At 54.7% G+C, this 21,891-nt stretch overlaps 2 protein-coding genes across 3 annotated transcripts in view; one reads left to right on the top strand and one right to left on the bottom strand.

Moving 5' to 3' along the window:
- The window catches only part of ZBTB7A (zinc finger and BTB domain containing 7A), a 21,313-nt gene extending 9,131 nt beyond the window's left edge, over nt 1-12,182 (top strand). Inside the window, exons 1-3 of one of the 2 annotated variants that reach the window (XM_026078658.1) lie at nt 4,060-5,870; nt 6,144-7,348; nt 11,704-12,182. In XM_026078658.1, coding sequence (XP_025934443.1) covers nt 6,159-7,348; nt 11,704-12,151 — 1,638 coding nt within the window. In that variant the 5' untranslated portion in view covers nt 4,060-5,870; nt 6,144-6,158 and the 3' untranslated portion in view covers nt 12,152-12,182. Of the gene's footprint in view, nt 1-4,059; nt 5,871-6,143; nt 7,349-11,703 lie in introns of those variants that run through there. The other variant, XM_026078659.1, reaches the window with a different exon arrangement.
- Nucleotides 12,183-19,094: 6,912 nt separating this feature from the next.
- On the bottom strand, nt 19,095-20,983 carry LOC112972304 (forkhead box protein L2-like). Its single transcript, XM_026078655.1, has 3 exons — nt 20,078-20,983; nt 19,425-19,597; nt 19,095-19,290 (listed from the first exon to the last, which is right to left on the bottom strand). Exons 1-3 carry the CDS (start codon nt 20,339-20,341, stop codon nt 19,095-19,097), a joined length of 633 nt encoding a protein of 210 aa, XP_025934440.1. The 5' UTR covers nt 20,342-20,983.
- Between the last annotated feature and the right edge of the window lie 908 nt (nt 20,984-21,891).

Genomic DNA, 21,891 nt, shown 5'->3' with positions numbered 1-21,891 from the left:
TTTTTTATTCTTTTTTTAAACATGCCGTTGGTTTCTGTTGATGTGGAGGGTCTTCATCTCAAGAACTTGCATCTGTTTTGCAGGTCCACATAATTCGGATAGTTTGGCACTAAACTGCCGACAGCACATTCCTTCTAGAGAGCAGATGAATTTTAATAGCACCATAGAGTAGCTGAAATAGTGACTTCTCCCAAGCAGGCAAAACACCCTCCTTCATTTCCTCCTGCCTACCATCTTCCCACCTTTTGGCTTGATGCTTCTGCGTGCTAGCTGTGTTTCCCCAGGCCTCTGCATAGTTTCGGGTGGATCCTGGGCAGGGGGAGGCCTGCTGGGGCTTGTCCGTGTGATGTTGCAGAGCTTGGTGTCAACAGAGATGGCTCATGCTCCCCATGGCCTGAGAGCTGCGCTTTATCTTGAGGGATCCAGGCTTGCAGACGTGTCCACACAGCTGGAAGAAGGAAGGGGGGAACTGGGATGATTGCTCCCTAAATATAAATTGAAGAGACAAGGCCTCGCATTGTGTGCCCTATAATTGGGGTGAGCTATTCATAGGGAAAAAATGCCCATTTCTCCAGTTGGTGGTGAGTGAGGGATAGGATAATGTTTGGGCCTTGGGCAGCAAACCACTGACTTTTTCTTTTTTTTTATAGCAACATTTTTTTTTTTAATAATTCTTTTGCAGCACAGCAGCAGTGCTGCTGCAAAGTCTGCTTTGATACTATAATATCTGCATTTCATCTGAAAAATGGAACCTAGCAACTTGCAATCGCCATTCTTTGGGCATGTGGAGATGCAGGAGGCCAAACACCATGTGCCTTCTGACCCAAAATGCAGTTATTCCCAGGAAACCTTGTGCTGTGGATTGGAGCAATGAGGTGCCCTAAAGCCATTTTGCCTCGTGCTCGGTGGATAAGGTGACGATAATTCTCCCTTTCTATCCGGAGTGGGTGTGTAATGTTAGTAAATGTTAGTAAAAGCTTCTTGTCCGTATTGTTGGAGTGGGTGGCACCTCCGCGGGAGAGGGAGAGCCCTGTCTTTGTGAAGTGATTTGGGATCTTTCCGGATGAAGAGCACGTTGAAAACATTTGCTGTTACTGGCTAACCAGCTGTGACTTATGCTTTTACACCCGATACCTGCATATTTCAGAGCCCTCTTTAGCTACTCAGGTTCCTTTGTTCACCCAGCTAAATTTTAAATAACTGCAAAGAAGTAAAAGGTGTGGGGGGGAAACACTGAGGGTATGTGGAAAACTAGTAATTAAGGAGTGTTTTGTCAGCAGTTTTGGTTGTGATCCCATCTTAATGTGGTCGTCTCATTTGAATGTAAATGTCAAATTCCAGAACTCCTGTAAGAACCCGATTCAATGGCAATCAATTAGAATCACATTCAAGTGCTTAGTCAGGGGTTTGGGTTTTTTTTTTTTTTAGTTAACTCTGTCTTCTGCTCTTTTGCAGTTTGTCTGCTAGGTCTGAAAGGAGTGAGTCGATAACTTCAGCTTAAGAAAATAAAGCAACCTTTTAATGTTGTGGGGTGGCATCAAATTAAAATCGGCCTCAGGATGAACCCGGTCTGTCCTAGAACAGCCAAGATTGTTGCAAGCAACAGCTCAAGGGAGGGTTTCTTTGCTTTTCCGTATATTCAACAGCATTTCTTATAGAAAAAAGTGACGCTCTTCCCTCTGTAGAATCAGGCTCTGTATTGGACTGACTTGGGAACCTGGTGATAGCGGAACTGAAGCTCAGTTATATTGGTGTTTTGGAAATGCAGAATAGGCTTTGTATTGATAAAACAAAGTTAGCCAACTAGTTAGGGATGTGTGTTTTATTATGCCAGTTTTTTAAATAAAGAGCAGGCCAGTCCTTGGTTTGCTTCCCTGCTTGTGTGATTGATTTGAGAGCTCCTGTGTTATGTGAAGCGTTTCTTTCAAATTGACTGTATTTCAAATTGACAGGGTCCCTTCAACTGCCACAAGTTATATGTGAGGGCAATTTCCGAACTTCTGAAAGGCAGCCACTTTGGGGTGAAATGTGGCATCTTCACAACAGCGCCGAGACACGCAGTCTAGGACAACAAGTGTATAATGGTTTTTTAGGCAGCTGGGGTGTGCAGAGAGAGAAAAGAGCTGCCTGGGAAATTTAGGTCACTAGTTGAAGTTCCCCCTTGGTGGCCTATTCAGACCTTATTCTTGCCAGCAAGGGGACTAACTGGCAGCAGTGCCGATGGCTTTTGTCCCTTGTCACCTGTCCATCAGGAGCTCCTTTCCAAGCGTATTTCATCCAACCCGCCGCTGTGCCGTCACACCTTGTGCCTGCTCCTGCCACGAGCAGCTTTTTCAAACCTGTAAAGGTGAAAGGCTCCATATCTTGTTACTAAGCTGCCGAGCCCTCAGGTCCTGTGCATGCCTTAATAATCTAGCTATTCAGACCTCTGAAAAGGGAACAGTGTGTGATTTCTGCTTAAAAGAGCCCGGTGCCTGTACACGGGGAAGCAGCCTGGTGGCCTTTGGCTGGGGGTTGAGCGTTCCGGTGCCGAGGCTGTTCCTCAGAGGCTCGGAGCGGCTCCCCTGCGAGCGTAGCCTGCTTGCCCCCTCGCTGGTCTCGGCCCCCGTAAATCTGAACTGGGGACGGACACAAAAGGCATGTTGTGCGAGGAGAACGAGTTGTGAAGTTGTATGACTTTCCATGCCAACCCCTGGCGGTCTCGTGACCCTGCAGCCATTCCCACACTGTCCAGCTGGTTGTCCCGGCCCCCCCACCCTGGGCATGCCGGGGTTAACTCTCACCAGCACAGCCTGACTTGCTCCCCAGGCCCCCCCGTCTGCCCTAGAGCTGGGCAGCACAAGAGCTGGGCAGCACAACCGACAAAGCCCAGTTGTGTGGGTGATGAAGCTTGGCTGCCCAAGAGATTGTTGCCTGAAGCTTCAAAATGCTTTGCAGAGCTCAAATTCTCTTTAGAGAAGGGGGGAAAAAAGCTCCCTAAAGTGGGAAAAGGGGGGGGGGAACCTCTAATGTCATTTGTGGTGTGGGCAGAGGTAGCAGCCTTGCTTTTTGGGAGCAGGGTGCTGAGTTGCCCATGCCGTGGTGGCTGAGGACGGTAGGGTTTCTGTAGAGCTGTGGGATTGCCCCTAATGGGATTGGGGCAAGCGATGCTGTAGCCAAAAATCTTGCAGTTGGGCCTTGGCTGGTTAAAAGCAAAAGCCTGTGAGGTCATGAAGGATCGCTTCTACCCTCTGTAGATAGAGATGAAATGACCTTGCCCAAGGTCACCCACAGAGCCCATGTCAGAGCTTGGAGCAACGCTAGTTTTAAAACAGCCTTTTGCTCCCAAACAAGGCGCTCTTCTTTTCTAAAAACCTGTGAAACACAGCTTTGAGTTCAAAGCCTGCTGTCACACTGGTTTTTCGGAGCTGATGTCCTGCCTGCACTGGGGTCGAGGGAAAGCCTTCAGCCTAACCAGGTGGGATGCTGCATACGGCGTGAGTGGTTGCAGCCCTGCTGGTCCAGGGTGGTTGCACCCAGCGTGTGGGAAGAGGCCTTGGTTGGGTGGTTGGGATTAGTGGAAGCATTTCCACAGGCTTTACTGGGAATCCATCCCAGCTCTTCTGGTGCTTCCCTCCCACCCTGACCTGCCGGCCCATTTGCATGATGAGTCTCTGGAGCATTTAAGGCTGATTTATGCATTACTGCTATTTAATATTGAGAGTTTTGCTTCAGTTTGGTACTTCATGGTCTCTATTAAAATAGACTCGAAGCTGCCTGTTTTCCCATTGCCGATTTCTCTAGTAGGGTGTCACTTAACCCTCCCTCCAAGCTCAGCTGGCTGCCCCACTCCAACAGATATTTGAGTGGGGGCGGGGGAAATGTGGTAAGATCTCCTGTTGTCTTGTTTTCTTTTTGTGAAATAAGAAGATGCAGAATTTTCTTTCTCCTTGGATTAAAAAAAAGCTTTTAAAAACTAAGAGGTTTGTGGAGAACTACTGAGAGAGCTGCTAAAAAGCCTAAAATGAAGGGGGGGGAGGGCACGAGGGCGGGGGGTCATGCCAGGAAATGAATATTGTTTTGCAACCATAGGTACTGCGGCTCGTTGCTAGCTGCCCATGCTATAAAGTAGTGCTATGAATTGCTTCCTGTGTAATTAATCCTGCTCTGGATGTGCTATTGACTCACCCCTCCCATTGCACGGAGCAGGCCACTTCCCATCTCGGTGCCTTGCTTTCCCCATCTATAAACTGGGGACTTTGATACTTAGATTTGCGTTACGGCGTCTCGTGAGCCTTCTTATTTGTGCACAGACACACTGCTGTCTGTGTTAGCCCCAGTACCGCCAGTGCTGCTTTTGCGCCAAATATATTGATCTACGGGCAGAGAGCATCTTGGCCCCAAGGGGTTCAAGGATTTGCTGCTCGAGACGGAGGAGGGAAACATTATTCCCATTTTAGAGATTGGAAGGCTTGCACCGAGAGAAGTTAAGGGACTTGGTCAGGGAACTGCGGAGTGTGGTGAAGCTGGGCAGGTCTCATTACTGCTTGCATTTTGCCCTGGTCTAACATCTCATCTCATGAACCCGTAGCTGGCAGCTTGCGTCCCTGCTGAATGGAAGCATGTGAGCACCTGGCTGTTTGGTTTGCTTTGGGTATTTTAGCCTTTGAGGAGAGGATGTATTTAAAGTCGAGTGGATCCATTTTGCCATGCTAGTGCATCAATGCTGATTTTTTTTATTATTATTATTATTATTTTTTTTTTGCCAAACAAACCTTCAGTGTTAGAAGGAGCTGCTGCTTTTGGTGAATAGCATTTATGGGATTGGTACGCGGGGGGCAAGAGCTGGGCCTTCAGGCAGTGCCAAGCCTGCTGTCAGCATTTTGTGAAACTCTCAGGAGCAGCCGAGCTGCTGCTCTCACTTCCTCCCCTGCCACTGCCGAGGTGTCTGGGGAAGGTGCAGCTGGTGCCTTGGTGGAGGGCTGGGGTGGCCCAGGTGCGCTGGGCCCTGGCAAGGAGTTGGGATCCTTGCCACCCCATGGGCCTGCTGGCAGTTTGGGGGGCAATGCGCCTTGGGACTGGCGTGGGAAGAGCCCCCTTGGAGGGACCCAGCAAGACTGACCGCGGGCAGGACGCTGGGGAGGGAAATGCTGAATCCGAGGCTGCTGGTGGAACCATGTTGTGGGTGCAGCACTGGGAACCCAAAATGCTGAGAGTTGTTATGTGTTGAAAACTACAGTGACTGGTAGTGTCCAGCAGCTTCAGCAGTGAACTCTTTTCTCCCCACCTGCCTAACACAAGGCTAACTACTGTCTCTCTTCAACCCTGCTAGACAGGCCCCATTTACAGGGACTACAGAGCCTTCGAGTGTCTGCGCATGGCTCTTTGTACAATGTCTTTAGCAGCAGGCTGGGGTGGTCTGTGTTCCCCTCTTCTTGCACACCGGTGCCCTCGAGTGCTGGGCTTGCTGCTGTGCCCTCTCCAAGGGCGGTACCAGCACCCTGCCAGCCTCTCGTTGATGGTGTCTGTGCCCTGGGACCCCAGGAACAGTATTCCCCGTGATTGTGCGATTGCGTCAGGAGCTTAGCTGTCCTGAGCTAGACTGGATGAGCAGGGGATCTTTCCGGTGGAGATGGTGGGATTGCGAAATGCTCCAGGTGTGGTTGCACCAAGAAATGGGTTGGGGTCTGCTAGTGAAGCTCAAGCCAACAGAGCACAATGCCAGGCATGCTTGCCGGCTTGGTCCAGATGCTGTCTGGCTGTGTTAGCCTGACACCGGGCCTTGCCAAGGCTTGCTAGCTCTGGCCCTGATCTGTGCTAATTCAGCTGTTCTTCCAGACTCTAGCTTGAGTGTACCTGGACTGTTTCTCCTCCTCCTTCCAGGAGTGAAGGTGAGCATGGCTCTGTCCTCACCTGCCGGTGTGGGCATGTCTTAAATTCCCAGCAGGACAGCAGGCATGATTACTTTGGAGATGTTTAAGGCAGGGGGCATGTGTCCTGCCACATAGTGCTCAGTAGAGAGCACGCTGGTGTTGGCGAACAAGCACTTGCCAGGGGCCAATGGGCAATTTTAAGCTCTGTGTTGGGAGCTTCTGTGTGATGCAAATGTCTCCAAACAGCAAAGGCCTGTGTGACTCATTGCATTTTCTCTCTCCTCTCTGTAGCCTTTTGCGTCAAAGATGGCGGGTGGCGTGGACGGCCCCATAGGGATCCCGTTCCCTGATCACAGCAGCGACATCCTTAGCAGCCTGAATGAGCAGAGAAACAATGGGCTGTTGTGTGACGTGGTCATCTTGGTGGAAGGCCAGGAGTTCCCCACCCACCGCTCTGTCCTGGCAGCATGCAGCCAGTACTTCAAGAAGCTCTTCACCTCAGGGTTAGTGGTGGACCAGCAAAACGTGTATGAGATAGACTTTGTTAGTGCGGACGCCTTATCGGCTCTGCTGGAGTTCGCTTACACCGCGACCCTTACTGTCAGCACTTCAAACGTCAATGACATCCTCAATGCCGCCAAACTGCTGGAGATCCCGGCGGTAAGGGATGTTTGCACGGATCTCCTGGACAGGAAGATTCTGGCCAAAAATGACCAGATGGATACAGTAGATCAAATTGATCAAAGGAACCATCTCAGAGCAAAAGAGTACCTGGAGTTCTTCCAGAGCAACCCCGTCAATGGCCACCAAGGCAGCTTTCCATGGACCAACCAAGAGTTGAGAGACCTTCAGAGACTGAACTTCCGAGGCCAAGAGGAAGAGGAGGAGCCGGACTGCAATGGCATGGACTTCTACTCGCAAGCCCCCCTAAACGAAAGACCAAAGGTGAATGACTGTGATCCCGACAGCAACCCAGCCATGTGGTTGGACAGAGAAGAGGAGGAGGCCCCTGGGTCCTTATTTTCACCTTCTCAGAACGGACATTACAGCGGCCGTGGCCTGCAGACACCAGGAGAAGAGGAGGCGACTCCAGGGGGTCCTTTGGACCAGCAGGAAGCCGGCGACTCGCCCAGCTTCGTTCCTGCCGGAGCGGAGACGGAGGACGCTGATGCGAGGGAGGTGGATGGCTTGGCTGCTAGTGCCCTGCTGCAGCAAATGATCAATTCCGTGGGGAGACAACAGCTAGGGGAGGACGACCGAAAGGATGACGACGGGGTCATGGATTATTACTTGAAATACTTCGGCAGTTCGAACGAGAGTGACATGTATCCGTCCTGGTCCCAGAAGGTTGAGAAGAAGATCAGGGCGAAAGCATTCCAAAAGTGCCCCATCTGCGAGAAGGTGATCCAGGGGGCTGGCAAGCTGCCGCGCCACATCCGCACCCACACTGGCGAGAAGCCTTACGAGTGCAACATCTGCAAAGTCCGATTCACCAGGTAAGGAGTGGGCCACGCTGGTGTCTGCTGTGATGGGGGAGGAGAAGGGGGCATTGCACAAAACTGGCTTTTTGCTTTTGCAGGGGGGTCGGCATGGGGCTGGTCTTGTGCAATTTTAACTCGCCCACTCACCTGCAGTGACTGATTTCCGTCTTAACAGGCAAGTTGGATATAAAGGCCAGAATTTTCCAAAAAAACGAGCGGTTTGGGTGTCCGACTCTTTCTTGAGGTGTTTCAAGGGGCCTTTCTTAATACCCAATTCCTACTGACTTTGGAAACCCCACCCTTTCAGGTGTCCTGAGTTGCTGACCTCTCCTGGAAACCTGGACAAACCCAGGCTTCTGCAGAGATCAAGTAACATGGTCGGTGAAACGGAGGTGCAGGCCTTTGTATTTTCATCATGGCTGAAGTGCTTGGTTTTGGCCGTGGAGCCTGGGATTGAGGCAAGGGTTGGAAAGTGGTTTTAGAAGTGGCTCCATCTGATGACTGAAACGGCCGTGGCTAGTAGTCTTGCCAGGTGGTTAGGAACAGGCCGAACTCTGCACTGTTAATGTCCTCTCTCAGTGGACCATCGCGAGCTGAGCTGCTGCCACCATACCAAGGGGATGGGATCGGGACAGTACCTCCTGAGCTTGCATGTGTTCATGCTCCCACCCCAGCCCTTAAGAAAATACACAAATCCAGCAACTCAGTACAAATCCCTGGGGGCATTTGCCTCACCACCGTTTCTAATCAGGGTTCCTCTGCTCTCCCCTCTGCCATGGGAATGCCAAAGAAAGGGGATATTGTTTGGACTCCTCTGGTTCACTTTAGTCCAAGCGTTACAGCGCGTCCTCCTCTTTCTAGTCTTCGTGTCTGTGATTACAGTGAAAGGCTGAAGGCGGGGGTTCCACCCAGGTCCGTCCTTGCCGTGCCAAGAGATTGTGTGGGCTGGCTGACAAAGGAGCCAAATTGCCTAGCCCGCTCCGCCTGCTTTCTGCATACTTAAATATTCCCAGCCTCGCAAGTGCTGACTGCTTCGCTTCCAGGGCAGGCCGGCCCTTCCAGGGAGCTGCTTCCTGGAGTTGGGGGCTGGGGGAGGCGGGAGGCAACAGGGCTGATTCCTGTCACAGGCGGCCCTGTGGAAATTGAAGAAGTGGCTCCAGTGTAAAGTCAACGGGTTCAGGACGTGGGCAGGAGGAGGGGAGAGGCGGTTGCGGGGTTTGGCTCCGCCGGGCTTGGGAGCTGCGAGAAGGCCGAGCTGCCGAGTGCTTTCCAACCTGTCGAAGGTGGGAGTCGAAGACGATGGGTTTGCGCTCCTCTGCTGGCTCGAAACTCGAGGGCAGCAGCAGGATCGGGCCTCGTGCTCGTGAGGCTGCTGGGTCGCTGCCCTGCTGCCTCCTGCCCAACCGGCCCCCTCCCCCGCCAAGGGCAGGCCCATTTGCATTGAAAGCCGTGCCCAGATGTGGCGCGGGGCCGCACCCAGGCAGGCAGCAGCGAGAGACCCACATTCGATAGCTGAGGAATGCAGATAATGCCGGGGGCAGCGTGCCAGCTTTATACCACTCCTCCACCCCCCTGCACCCTGCCTGCTGGCTCGCGGGACCAGGCCTCGCGCTGGCACCGCAGCCCTGGTGGCACCTCCCTGCCCGTTGCTGGATCTGCCCCTGGCGGGAGGGGAACAGCATGTGCCTGGGGCCCCTCGGGCCGCCTGTACTTTGCGCGCACACACCCCGCCGCCGACTCCAGCCCCGCGACCGCGCTCGCCACACCTGATGGGGCCAAGGTTCTCGCTCCTATGAGAAGCCCTCAGATCCCCGGCCGGGATTTCCGCAAGGTGCCAGGCCCGCCATCGAAGACGGAGGTGGCAGCGTGGGGAGTAGAGGTTTATGGCAGGCATTGCTTGCCTTGCAGAGCCGAGGTGGGGTTTTTTTGGGGAGGAGGAGGAGTTCAGTGAGGCAGTGCCACCTCATCATTTTTTGATCTCTCCCTCCTGCTGCACTGCTGCGTTCTCCCTGGATTTCAGCCTGCAACCCATTGCCTGCTCCCTGCAGGCTCACAGAAGGGATGAAGGGTGGTTTTTCTTTTTTCTTTTCTTTTCTTTAAATGCAGAGAACGGGATGGAAACTTTGTCCTTATCCCAGCCTGAAGTTATAAACAAGGCCGTTTCATAATAGGCTCGGACCATGTTATTTCCAAGCCAAAATCACCCCCCCCCCTTCCTCCCCCTGGAAGCCTGTATTTGGCCACAAAAAAAGCCCCGATTGGGACAGTCCAAGCTGCCTCTTGCCCTGTTCTCCACCTTGCCGGCCCGGCTGCCCTTTAATTGCCTGCCCTATCTCACGCCTGCCTGGCAAAGACCTGCTGCTGGTCCTGCTTTTTTTATGGCAGCCGTTTACTGACCTCAGAAGTGCTGACTCAGGCGTACGCCCCAGTTATGGAAAAATCTTCCTTGAGGTTGCAGCCCAAAATCACAGCTGGTTTCCAGCTCCCGCTCGCCTCTGCTGGTTTGCCGCGGGTGTGCCGGCCTGTTGCCCCTTGCGCTGCCCACTGTGGGGTACTGGCCAATTTTAATAAGCTCAAGCTGCCAGCCCCCGTTCTTGCCTGCTGCGCTCTGTGCTGCTCCCGGCGGGAACGGGTTACGTTTTGCCGCTTCTCCCACAGCATCCGAGCTGTGCCTTATGGGGAAGGCTCCAAAAGTGAAAACGGGTGGACCTGACCAAGTGCTCTGCTATTCTGTTTTTCCTACAGTTTTGTCATTCTGTTGTATTTACTCGCTGTTTTGTCCTTGAAGAAGCATCAGCCAGTGAAAGGTGGTTTATTAAAAATAACTTTCCTCCCTGCGTCAGTGATAATTCTCTGTATCGCGGTTGGCTCCAGAAATTTAGGCAAACAGAGCCCTGTTTGGGCCAGGTGCTGCTTAGGGCGAAATCCTGCCTGCTCTTAAGGAGCTCTTGGGTCTAAAGGCAGGAGGAAGAGGGCCGAAGGCCGCCCAAGGCCCGACGGGGAAAAGCCCTGCTTACGTGACGGAGGGGTGCAGAATCTGCCTTGCCCGTGGCCCATTCCTCCCCCCTCCCGCTTTGCTAACGCTGTGCGTTTTCCTCTGCTCGCCTGGCCTTTTTGTGCTGGGTGGTTCCCTTTCCGCCCCCTCGCCTCAGCAGGCTTACAGAAAGCCCTTCTGTCAGGTTTACACTGATTTTTGGTCCCTTTCGCTTCCTGGTTCCTCCTGGTTTGCCTGGGGAGGAGCAGTGACGTTGCTCTTCAAATCTCCCGAAAGAAGGGAAGAACAAATTTTGTAAAAACAAACGTGGAAAAAATCTGCTTTGATCTGCTGCTACGTACCATGCGGCTTGCTTTAAATCAGGCCCAGCTTTTCAGCCCCTTTGGGGATCTGCCTTAAAACCAGTGGTGGACACAACCTCAATGCTCTTATCCTTCCCAAAGCGTTAGGAAAACTTCTGGCCTTGGGCTGACTTGGCACGAATTTTTAGCGGATTAGGAAAGTTGGGGGTTGCTGTTCCTGCTGCGGGGCTCTCCCTTCGCATCTCCCTGCTGGGTGCTGCGCTGGGGGTTGTTTCCTGCCATGGGCCTCTCGGGTTGCAAGCGCTTAAGAGCAGAGGATTTTTGCCCGGCTGAGGCAGCCGGCACCGCAGCTCAGCAGTGGCACCGCAAAAGGGGAGGCTCCGTGTTGTGACGCTCGAGTGGTTCCTGCGTGCCTCGCCTGCCGGCCCAGGCGGCGGCGGCGCTCCTAGCCGCCTGCTTGCCCGCTGCCCTGCAGTGTGCTTCGTGTCCGATTTTTCTCCAGGAAGAACCAAGAAAACTCTGGCTCACGTGGCCATCTTGGCATCTGGCCCAGCTGCTGAAACTGCCCTCCACTGGCTCGTGCTGCGTTAGCTGCAGCAGCGGGTTTTGTAACRCTGCTTCTGCCACGAGCTGCACCAGCTCCTTTCTCATGGGCCGGGAAACGCGTTAGGCAATGGCGAGTTTTGCTTGGGGAAAGTTGTCTTTTGCTCTTTGCAGTAAGCCGTGGGCTCCTGGTAGCCTGTCCGCTGGCCGTTAGCCTGCTGAAGCAGGAGGAACACGAGGGCTGTATGTGGCAGCCTGGCTTCAGCCCAAGCCCTGTGCCTGCTGCTGCCCATAGCTGGTCCGAGCGGAGGGACTGGATGCAGCCCCTAGGACCCGCAGGGCTTTGGTGGAAGCTGGATTTGGGCCGGCCAGCGAAACGCTGGGCGGGAGAGTGACGGTTCCCCCTTCAGCCGGGCCGTGCAGGGCACGAGGACCGTGGCAAAGCCTGGGCGAGGTGGCGTCGGCGCAGCAGCACCCGGTGGCCCGGCCCCCTGCTGACGTGCCCCCCCTGTCCTTTCTCTCCCACGCAGGCAGGACAAGCTGAAGGTTCACATGAGGAAACACACAGGGGAGAAACCTTACTTGTGCCAGCAGTGTGGAGCTGCTTTTGCTCACAACTACGACTTGAAGAACCACATGCGCGTTCACACCGGCCTGCGGCCCTATCAGTGTGACAGCTGTTTCAAGACTTTCGTCCGATCTGACCACTTGCACAGGCACCTTAAAAAAGATGGTTGCAACGGCATCCCATCCAGGAGGGGCCGCAAGCCCCGGGTGAGGGAGGCGGGGGGCCTGCCCACCCCCACGGGGAACCCCGAAGACGGAAGCTTTCCGGCCGGCGGGGAGAGCCAGGAGTCAGAGGACACCGTGGAGAGAAACGGCCAAGAGCAGCACTTTGAAGATAGTTCTAATAATGAAGCGTCGAGATTGAATGTAGCAGGAGGGTCATCTGAGGGTAACACGCAAGGACTCTCCTAAACCAAAAACAAACAAAGTGTCACAAAATCTAGTTAGTACTTTTCCTCCAATTTTCTCTTTAAAGATGTTTCTCTCCCTTTTTTTAAGAAAAAGAAATATATATATATATTATGTTTCCAATCTTCCCATCGTAACTGGGGTTCCCCTGAGGATCCCTCAGTAGCCAAGGACCTTTTCTTTGAAAGGCAGTTGCTAGGAAGCATGGGGTGGGGATGGAAAGTGGCTCTGTCGCATGGAAAGGAGCTTCCATGTAAATCCAAAGCTTTATTTTGTGTCCAGACACACGTTAAAAAAAAAAAATTTTTTTCAGAGAGATATCTATTTAAAAAAAAAAAAAGCAAAAATAGAAAAAAATGGTAAGAGTTGAAGGGCTCTTTCAGGGCGGGCAGTACACACGGTGCCTCGGAGGGCTGGCCTGGGAAGGACCAGGCACAGCATTTTCCCCTCTGTCCTTGCAAAGTTACAGCTCCAGCTGTGCGAGATGCTCAGTCGTTGGGGCATCCTGGGGTGAAGATTAGTCTTTCCAGCGTGCTGGACAGATTGGTTTCGTTTTGGGGTAGGGATGGGCCCTTAAAGCTAGTCCAGGTGCAAAACCGGCTCTTGGTGGCGAGAGGGGAGCTGGAGGTAGGGCTCGTTGAAAATTGCCTAATCATGTGAGTGGACAAACAGGATTTTGCAGGGTTGCTCTCAGCATCAGGCACAAAACACCCAGGCTGGAGCCCATGGCTCATGCCGTTGGCTTAGCCGGGACTCCTGGGTTTGTAGCCTGGCTCTCCTCTAAATCAGTGTGCGCTCTTGGGTCGAAATAATTTCTCTTCTGCAGGCTCGGCTTCCTGGGCTGTAAAACAAGGCTGTGTTTGCAGGCAGCTTTGGAGATGGGGGAGTCTCTGGCGCTATAGAAATGGGACCTAGTCTCCTTGGCAGGCGGCTAAAGCAGTGCAAGGTTTTCTGGGTCAAGACCTTAAAAGTGGTCTTTTCTGTACAGGGATCTCTATGCCCCTTCCCCCCCCTTCCCAAGGATTTTTGTCTAGTCTTTAACCTAAAGTTTGCTTTTCCCACCAGCTGCGTGTTGCCTGCATGTTCCCCCTGCTCTGCTCCAGCCAGGCTGGAGAGAGCGCGCTGCCGCATTGCCGGCTCTCCCTGGACAGCAGCACTGAAATCAACCCCCCCCCCCCCCCCCCAGTGCCCGAAAACCCTCAGGGATCGGTGCTCGGACCGCGGTTGATCCAAGCAGGCCTTAAGCTGGGCAGTTCAGCCTCGCTCGCTCGCTCGCGGGGCCGGGCTTGGCAGCGGCGCAGGGACGGTCCCCGCCGGGCGCCCGCGCCAGGATGCAGCACTTCCAGCCGTCCCTGTCCGGTGGCGCTGGGTCCTCCCGCAGTGCTCGCCCCGGTGGCTCACGGAGGAAGTTCTTGGGATGGGGATAACCCCCCCTTCCCGAGCTTTTTGGCACTTGATAGAGCGTAGTGTTCCTGCACACCCGAAAAAGTGCCTAAAAATGGCAGATTCCTTTTTAAAAAGGTTATTTGAGGTCTCCCTTAAAGGGGAAGGAGGCCTCGGGCAGGGAGAGCAGGAGGGGCAGAAACAAGCGGCGGCCGGTCCTTGATGGCACCGGGGCCGGGTTGGCCGCGTGGCGCGGGGCGGCTGGGGGCTGCCGCAATGCGGGTGCCGTGTTATTTATTGGGCTCGCCGACGCTGGAAGTGTGGTGCCGGGGGCCCACTGCCTCCTCCTCCTCTTCCTCCGCCAGCTGCGAGAAAGAGCGGTGCCCAGCACCCGCTTTCTGTACCAAAAAAATAAAAAAATGCTGTGGGAGCGACCGGCTGGGAGCTGAGGCGCGTGGCGGGCGGCCGGACCCCGCTCCTGCGGCCCCAGCGGGGCCGTTTTAGGCTGCTTCGGGGGCACGCGCTGAGCTCTGACTTACATCGGTGCATGTCACACGCATCCGGGCCACACGTGGCTTCGCTGGCAGCGTGCAGCCCTGGCGGCGCAAGCCCAGACGTCTCCCACCGATTGCTCCCAGCCCCTATTTCCTAAATATATATAGAGAGAGACGATATATGGCTATAAAGATGAATATATGGGAGTGTGATAGCACATCCCCCTCCGGGTTGGCAGAGGATGGTAGAAAAGGCACCTTTCAGCCAGTCACCTGTTTTCTAAATGCACAGTTTGAAATGAAAAGAGATTTTAGTCCTTTTATTTTGAAAGCACTTTTTAGAGTCTCCTTTTTTTTTTTTTTCTCCTCCTTTTGGTGTTTGTTTTTACTTTCAAAGCAAGAGCAGGTTTGGCCGAATGTATTTTGGAGAGGGAGTGAGAGGGGAGTGTGTGATGGGGGGAGGGCTGAGTGGTGGGGGTGGGGGAGAGATGGATGTTTATTTAATGCAGAAAAAGCAATAAAAATAAAAAACCATTATAAAAAAATAAAAAAAAAGAAGTCTTAGCACTTTGCGATGGAACGGGTACTTTGAGATCACTTTATCTTAATTTAAAAAGCAAAAGCAAAACATGTTTACAAGTCAAAACCAACTTCTACGGAAAAAAATTATTATTAAAAAAAATTCTAAATTTATTTTTGTAAGAAAAATGTGTATATATATATATATATTTAAAAAAAAAATACCGTAGGCAGAATCCAAGATATATTTCATGGAGTAATAAAAGCCGGAAGGTGTCCAGTGTGAGGAACGATGCTAATTAGGTTCTGTGACATGCCCTGAAAATAGACCCTCAGAAGTCATTGCACTTCACAAAAACGGAAGCTTGAATTTTAGGCAGGAATCATGGTTTTGTTTTGTTTTTTTGTGTATTGTTCATTTCTCTCCCCCTCCCTCCCCCCGACCCCCTTTTGTTTTTTTGGGGTTTTTTTTTTTTTTTTTGGTTCTTAAATGTCTTATAGCCAGTGCTAGTCCAGATGTCTCTCCCAGCTCCCTCCCGGGGACGCCTCGGCCTGTGCCCCTGGCGGGACAGGGGCGCTCAGCTGGGGAAGAGCACCTGGCAGAGGCCGCCCCGGTGCTTTTCCCCAAAAACGGTGCCCGTTAGGGGTCGGCAGAGGCTGCGCAGCTTCTGGCGAACCCCGCAAGTGAAAAGCCCTCCCGGCTGCGGCCCCTTTGCCGATGGCGCGTTGGGGAGGCTCCTGGGGGATGCAGATGGTTTTTGGTGGCCCCTGTGCTCCTCCCGGGCCGAAGAGCCACTTCGCCCACCCGCAGCTTTGCTCTGCTGGCGATTTTCCGGCGTTGCATCTCCGGCCTCCCAGCATCGAGCAAAACCCTTGGTCCCCATGCACCCTCCCAAATTTGGCACAGGGTGTCGAAGGCTGCCACTCTCAATCTGCGGCCAGGCAGCCGGACGCCAGTGCTGCTGCCTGGGCCGGCAGCTCCCACCCCATCCCCTCTCACCCTGGCAGCAACCATCTGGGGCCACCAGATAAACCCCGCAGGCAGCTCCTCGTTGCCGAAGCTCCTGGAGGGCTCCAGGCTTTGGGGGGGGGTGGGGGGGAATTTTGCAAAGCCCCTAAGTTGGTGGGTGCCTTGGAGCAGCACAGACCTGGGGCCAGAGCCCCCCCAGCTTCGGGGGGCAAGGGAAGGGGGCGGCGGGGGGTGACCAGGTGCCGCGGCCCCGAGCGCCGATGGGTTTTACCCACCGCCACTTCTAGGGCTGAACCTCTGCTTAGCACTGGCTACCTCTTGCATATGCAAAAACTAGCGTGGACTTGTAAATAGACAGTTACTTGAGGTTCTTTATTGTAATCAAAAGTTGTGGTATCTCTTTTCTAGTTTGTGTTACTACTCCTCTTTCCCCATCTCCTCTTCCCCCCCTCCCCCTCCAGCACCCTTTTAAAACTTGTGTTTCTCTCCAAACCACCCTCGGCCACTTTGGAAATGAACCAACCTCTCATCCCACCCCGATGTGGACAGCAAAAAAAAAAAAAAGGAAAAAAAGGAAAAAAAAGAAAAAAAGGAAAGAAAAAAAAAAGAGAAATAGTCTCAGGATTCCCAGTGGAGAGAGAGCATCCCCACCTCCTGGCGCCGCGCCGAAGCAGCACGGCTGCGGCGCCCTGTCGCTGCCTGCACACTAACCCTGTAACCACGGCCTCTCTCTCTGGCTCTAACCTCCCCTTGCCGGCATCTCCCAGCGGGCGCAGCGCTGCCTCCGGGAGCCGCCGGCTGACCATTTCCTCCGAGCGGAGATGCCGCACCCGGGCTGGGAGCCGCCAGGCTTTCACCTTGAGCAGCGAGCTGGGGGGGGGGCTTGGAGGTGGCAGCCCCCCACCACCCTAGATGGAGGCATCGTTTGCTGGCAACACTTTAGCACAAGCCTCGGTGAGTTTGCACTAAAATAAATATATACGAATGACCCCCCCCCCTTCCCCTTCCCTGGCCCTCCCCGAGCGATTTGTGCCCCGGCGCCGCGGAGCGAGACCCGGGCTCCGCGTACATCTGCCTTAACCTCCTTTAATCTGCGTAACAGCCCGTGAGGGAAATAATAGTGCATGTGAGCCTCTCTCCGCGCCCCCCCCTCCCYGCAATCGTAGACTGTATATAAGCGTTGATTTTTTCTTCTCGTCGTCGTTGCCGTCGTTATTTTTTTCCAATTCAGGTTGTGATAAAGTGTTGCCAAAGATACTGCTGAATTCCGACTTTTCAGGAAAAGAGAAAGCAATGAGAGGAAAAAGGAAAAAATATATATGTATATATATATATATATATATATATATAAAAAAAATACGTGTGTGTGTGTGTGTGTACATATATATATATATATATATATATATATATATATATATATATACACGTATAGCGGCCAGATGGATATAAAACAAAAAACCCCAGCTCCTTTCAAAGCAAATGTAAAAGTCAAAACGAACGCCACACAGCGAGGAAAAAAAAAAAAAAAAAAAGAGGAGTGATTTCTGCCTGCTTTGATTTCGTGGTACAGAAACCACCCCGTGCCGTCGCAGTGCCGCGAGAGCTGGGCACCTGCGCACATGGCGCCTCGAGCCTCGCATCGCTGGCAGGGCCGCGCAGAGCCTGGCGGCCATTTTGGGGCCGGTTCAGGCTTTTCCCGCCGGGCGGGAGGACGTGAAGGCCCCCGCCGYGGGCTGGTGGCCCCAGGGCCCCGCTGAATGTAGCCGGGTGGTGCTTTGGGCTCCTTCCCGGTCTTTTTTTGTGGGAAAGGGGAAGAGGAAAATGGGGGGGGGGGGGCCAGGCCGGCCTTGCCGCTCCGGCTCCCTCTGGCACCTGTGTCCGTGGGGCCAATAGCGAGCCCAACGCTGCCTTGGCTCTGGGGACACCCCGAATCGCCTCCAAAACAAACAAACAAACAAAAAAATATATATATATATCTATTTATATTTTCGATTTATTATGAAAGTTTTATTTAAATAAAAGAGGAACACTTTTTAAAGAGCAGTTAGTGAGTTGTCACAGGATTTAGTTTTCTTAGGAACCGGGAGGGATGGGAAGGGGGGGGATTAGCGTTTGTACTGCCTGGGACAAAGTAGCAAGAAGCTGCATTGAAGTAATGTTTTCTAAAATTATATATATATATACACACACCGAGAGATTCAACTTTATTCTGGGGCGGGCAGATGAGCAGTTATCCCAACCCCTGCCCAGAAACTAACCGATTCGATGCCAGGAGGCAGAGAGGATATTCGAGATGGGGCCACTTTTTTTTTTTTTTTTTTTCCTGCGTCTTTATATATAATCTATTAAAACAAAAGAGATTCTCTATATAAAGCACTCGCAAGGTTCATCGGTTTTATGTGTAAACTACTTTTGTGGTATCTGGGTAAATGAGCGAGGCGAGAAAAGCACAGAAAAGACATTCCATAGATTGTAACTTTGATAGTTCTTTATAAAGTGTGGGAGACGAGAAAAAAAAAATAAAATAATAAAAAATGCACTTTTGGGGGGGGCTTTAAAAAAAATAAAATATATATTAAAAATACGCACACAGCTGTTTGGTCTTCTTGTGACTCGGAAGTGCTTATCAAGAGCCACAGCCCAGGCCACGGGGTGCTGGGGGGGGGGGCGGGCCTCTATTTTGGGCCTATTTTAAGATGTTTGCTTGTTTGTTTTTTTGCTGTGCTCTGAAGGCAAGACACGAGCTCCGGGGCGTTGACAGGGTCCCCATCCCGCTGCCAGCCCTAGCGGCATGGCACACGCTAAGCCACTTGCGGCAAGGTGCGAGGCAGCGAGGCCGGGCCTTAATCCTGCTTTTGCGCAGATTAGGGCCTGAGCGACCCTGATGCCCGGGCAGCGGGGGGCAGCCAGGTGCCCCGTGGGGGCTGGCAGCAGATGGCCGTCTCCTCGGGAGCCTCTGGGACCACCTGCGCTGCCGGCGCCTTCGGGGATGGGGTTCAGAGCAGGGACAGGGGCGCCTGGCCCAGGGCTACAGATGGGAAAATTGAGGCAGACGGCTGGGTGGCAATGCGGCAGGACCCAGGTGCCCTGAGTCCCCCCATCCAGGGCCAGGACCCCACGTCCCCTGGCCCCAAAAACCCACTGCTGCTCCCATCACCAGGGCCAAGCTGAGCCTCGACCCGGCCCCCCCCGGGATGCCCGCTCCCTGTGCAAAGGGCATCGCCAATGTTAAAAGATTCGTTTGTGTCATAATCTTCCTAGTTTTCGAGGCCGCTATGAGATTTTCGGGTTTATCTGCTGGGATTAAGTGGCCAAGTCGTCTTTCTTAATGAGACGCCCTAATGCCACTTTYAACACCTGGGAGCTGCGATTTTCATTAGGGGGCATCAGGAGCAATTAGTGTGTGTGTGTGKGGGGGGGGAATTAGGGCGGGACCTCGCCGCAGAAATGCAATGGAGGCTTAAGTCAATCAGGCAAATGGGGCTGCACCGGCCCCCTCCCTGCGCCGGGGCTAAGTCCCAGCTGTACCAGGAGTGTCTGGGTCCCGCAGGGAGGGGACATTAATGTGTTTGGGGGGGGGCTAGAGGAAGGGGGGCCGGGGGCAGGCCCAGGCACGCGGCCTTGGGGGCAGCGGCCAGGGCAGGGCAAGGGGCGGCAGCGTGGGGGGGGCCAGCAGGGGCCCCGGGGCTGGCGGGCAGCATGGGCAGCAGCGCCCTGTGCAGCAGCTCAGCCCATACAGGGCGTAGGGGTGGTGGTAGCTGAGGTTCACCGCCATCCTGCAAGGAGAGCACCGGCGTCAGGTCCCGAACCGCCTCCGTCCGCCCCCGCCGCCGCGGTCCCTAGCATCCCCAAATCAGCCACCCCCGGTAGTGGTTGGGACCCCCCGCCCCGCCGCCATGGCCCCGCTCACCTGCGGATGCGTCTGCGCGCCCGCCGGCGGTGGTAGTCGCCCTTGGCAAAGTCCTCCAGGTTGGCGGGGTGAATGGCCCAGAAGTGGCCCTTGCCATTGTCGCTGCGGCCAGCTTTGACGAAGCACTCGTTGAGGGACAGGTTGTGCCTGACGCTGTTGCGCCAGCTCTTCTCCTGGGCCGAGACGGGTGGTGAGCGAGCGCGGGGGGGCCCCCGCAGCCCCTCTGGGTTGGCCCCAGGCCCTCTGCACCGGTCAGTCTCCCTGCTCACCCTCTGCCTTCTCCAGGACATCAGTAGGCACCAGAGTGAAAGGCATCTGACCCAGGCAACAGACCAGCCCTGGTCCCCTCCGCTCCAACCTGGCTGAACCCTGAAGCCCAACACCAGCACACGACTTTCCCTGCAAGGCCACCGGACCCTCCACCACATTGGGGTCACCGGAGCGGCATGTTGTCAAGCCAGCTCCAGCAGGTTTGTCCCCAATCCTGGCCGCCCCTTGCCACAGGGTCCGTCAGCCCAGGCACCACAGGGTCAGCTGGGGCTCAGCCGCAGCTTCCCCTGGATGACACTCCCGATTTCCCCAGCTTGGATCCTGTGACAGCACGGAGGAAGAGGAGGGTCTGCAAAGGGACTCTGACATCCCAGGCCTCTCACCTTGTTCTTGAAATAGGGGTAATTATCCATGATCCACTGGTAGATATCGGAGAGCAGCAGCTTCTTCTCCGGCGAGGAGAGGATGGCCGTGGAGATGAGGGCGATGTATGACTGGGCTGGCTTGTTGCCGGGCTCTGGYGGTGGCCGGGCCCCCTCAGCGGGCTGGGGGGCGCTGGGGCTCCCATGGCCCCGCTCCGCCAGCAGCGACTCGATGGTGAAGGAAGCCCCGGGAGGGCGCCGGGCGCCAGGCACCRTCTCCGCCATGGCCCCGTGGCAGCAGCTGCTATGGTCCCCGCACCTCGGCCGGCCGGGCGCCCGCTGGGGGAGGCCTCCGGCCCGGCCCGATAATTAGTGCAGATTACAGGGTTTGCTAATTGTGTTTTCACAAACGGGCTGCCTTTGCAAGCAGCCTGTTTATCTGGCAAAGCCCTGGGTTTAGCGGGATTTGGCTTTTAAGCCTAATAAATAAAATGATTAATCCGCTCGAGGTGGAGGAATTTTCGGAGAGGCACTGGTGCGCCCGTGGCGAGCGCGAGGCCGGGGGAGGCGGGCCTCAGCCACGCAGCACCGGGTCGAGCCCAGGGACCTGATGGGCAGAGTGGGGTGTGGGGGCACCGTCCCCTCGCTGTGGCATGGCCTGGGGATGGGAAGGGCGTGAGGAGCCCCGGGGTCTCCACGAGGAAACCCTCCTGGCTCACCCAGGCTCTGCAAAAAGGCACCTGGGGGATCGGCGTAGGCCGATTCCTGGGGGAGCCGCCTGGCATCGAGGTGCCAAGAGCCAGCGGGGACAGCCTGGATGCCGGTCGCGCTGAGGACACGGGGCCTTGCACCCCCCTCGACTCTCCCGCTGGGCTTGGGGTCCGTGCATCCCCCATTTCAGTGGTGCCCAGCGACAGGATGCGAGGCAACGGGCACAAACTGAAACACAGGAAGTTCCATCTGAACATGAGGAAAAACTTCTTTGCTGTGAGGGTGACAGAGCACTGGCACAGGCTGCCCAGAGAGGTTGTGGAGTCTCCTTCTCTGGAGATATTCAAAACCCGCCTGGACGCAATCCTGTGCAACGTGCTCTAGGTGACCCTGCTTGAGCAGGGGGGTTGAACTAGATGATCTCCAGAGGTCCCTTCCAACCTCAACCATCCTGTGATTCCTGGGTCCTGGAGGCACAGAGAGGCCCTGGCACGCCGTCGGACCTTCCTGCGTGCCCTCGCCCTGGTCTCCTTTTGGGGCTGACGCCTGCAGCTGGGCAAGGGCCCCAGCACAGCCCCATGACGGCAGCTGGCTTCTCTCCTGCTGCTGCCATGGGGCTGGTCCTTGCGGAAAGCAGTTATTTCTTGCACAGAGACGTTAAAGCAAGATGGGAGCAAAGGAGCCATCGCTCGGAGGCTGCCACCCTGCCGAGCACAGCGCCCGCACYCCAGCCTGCCTGCAGAGCTGTCTTCACCTCCATCTGTAGAAATTACTAAGTAGAACTATATCTAAAAAGCCTCTAAATTCAGTATGCGGCTTTAAGGTGAGATTTTAGCCCACTGCAAGGGACAGAGGCGGCTCCCAGAGTGACCGTGCCACGGAGAGGGGCAACGCAAGCCCCAGCCAAGCTCACACCAAGCCCCAGGACGGACTCCGTTTAACCCCTGGCATCCGCTATGGAGAGGGCAGGAGCCACCCTTCGCCCGCCACCGTCCCCCAGGGCCGAGGCCGATGCGCAGCCGAAGCCCCACGGAGGTTGGCACAGCCAAGCCAGAGCATCCCGCTCCTCCCGGCCCTCCGTCTCCGAACGAAGGCAGCTCCTGTGGGCTGGGGCCGCCGCCACC

The sequence above is a fragment of the Apteryx rowi genome, unplaced genomic scaffold (genome assembly GCF_003343035.1).
Source record: "Apteryx rowi isolate R43461 unplaced genomic scaffold, aptRow1 scaffold_482, whole genome shotgun sequence".
NCBI lineage: Eukaryota > Metazoa > Chordata > Aves > Apterygiformes > Apterygidae > Apteryx > Apteryx rowi.
This window is presented reverse-complemented; position numbering and strand designations above follow the sequence as displayed.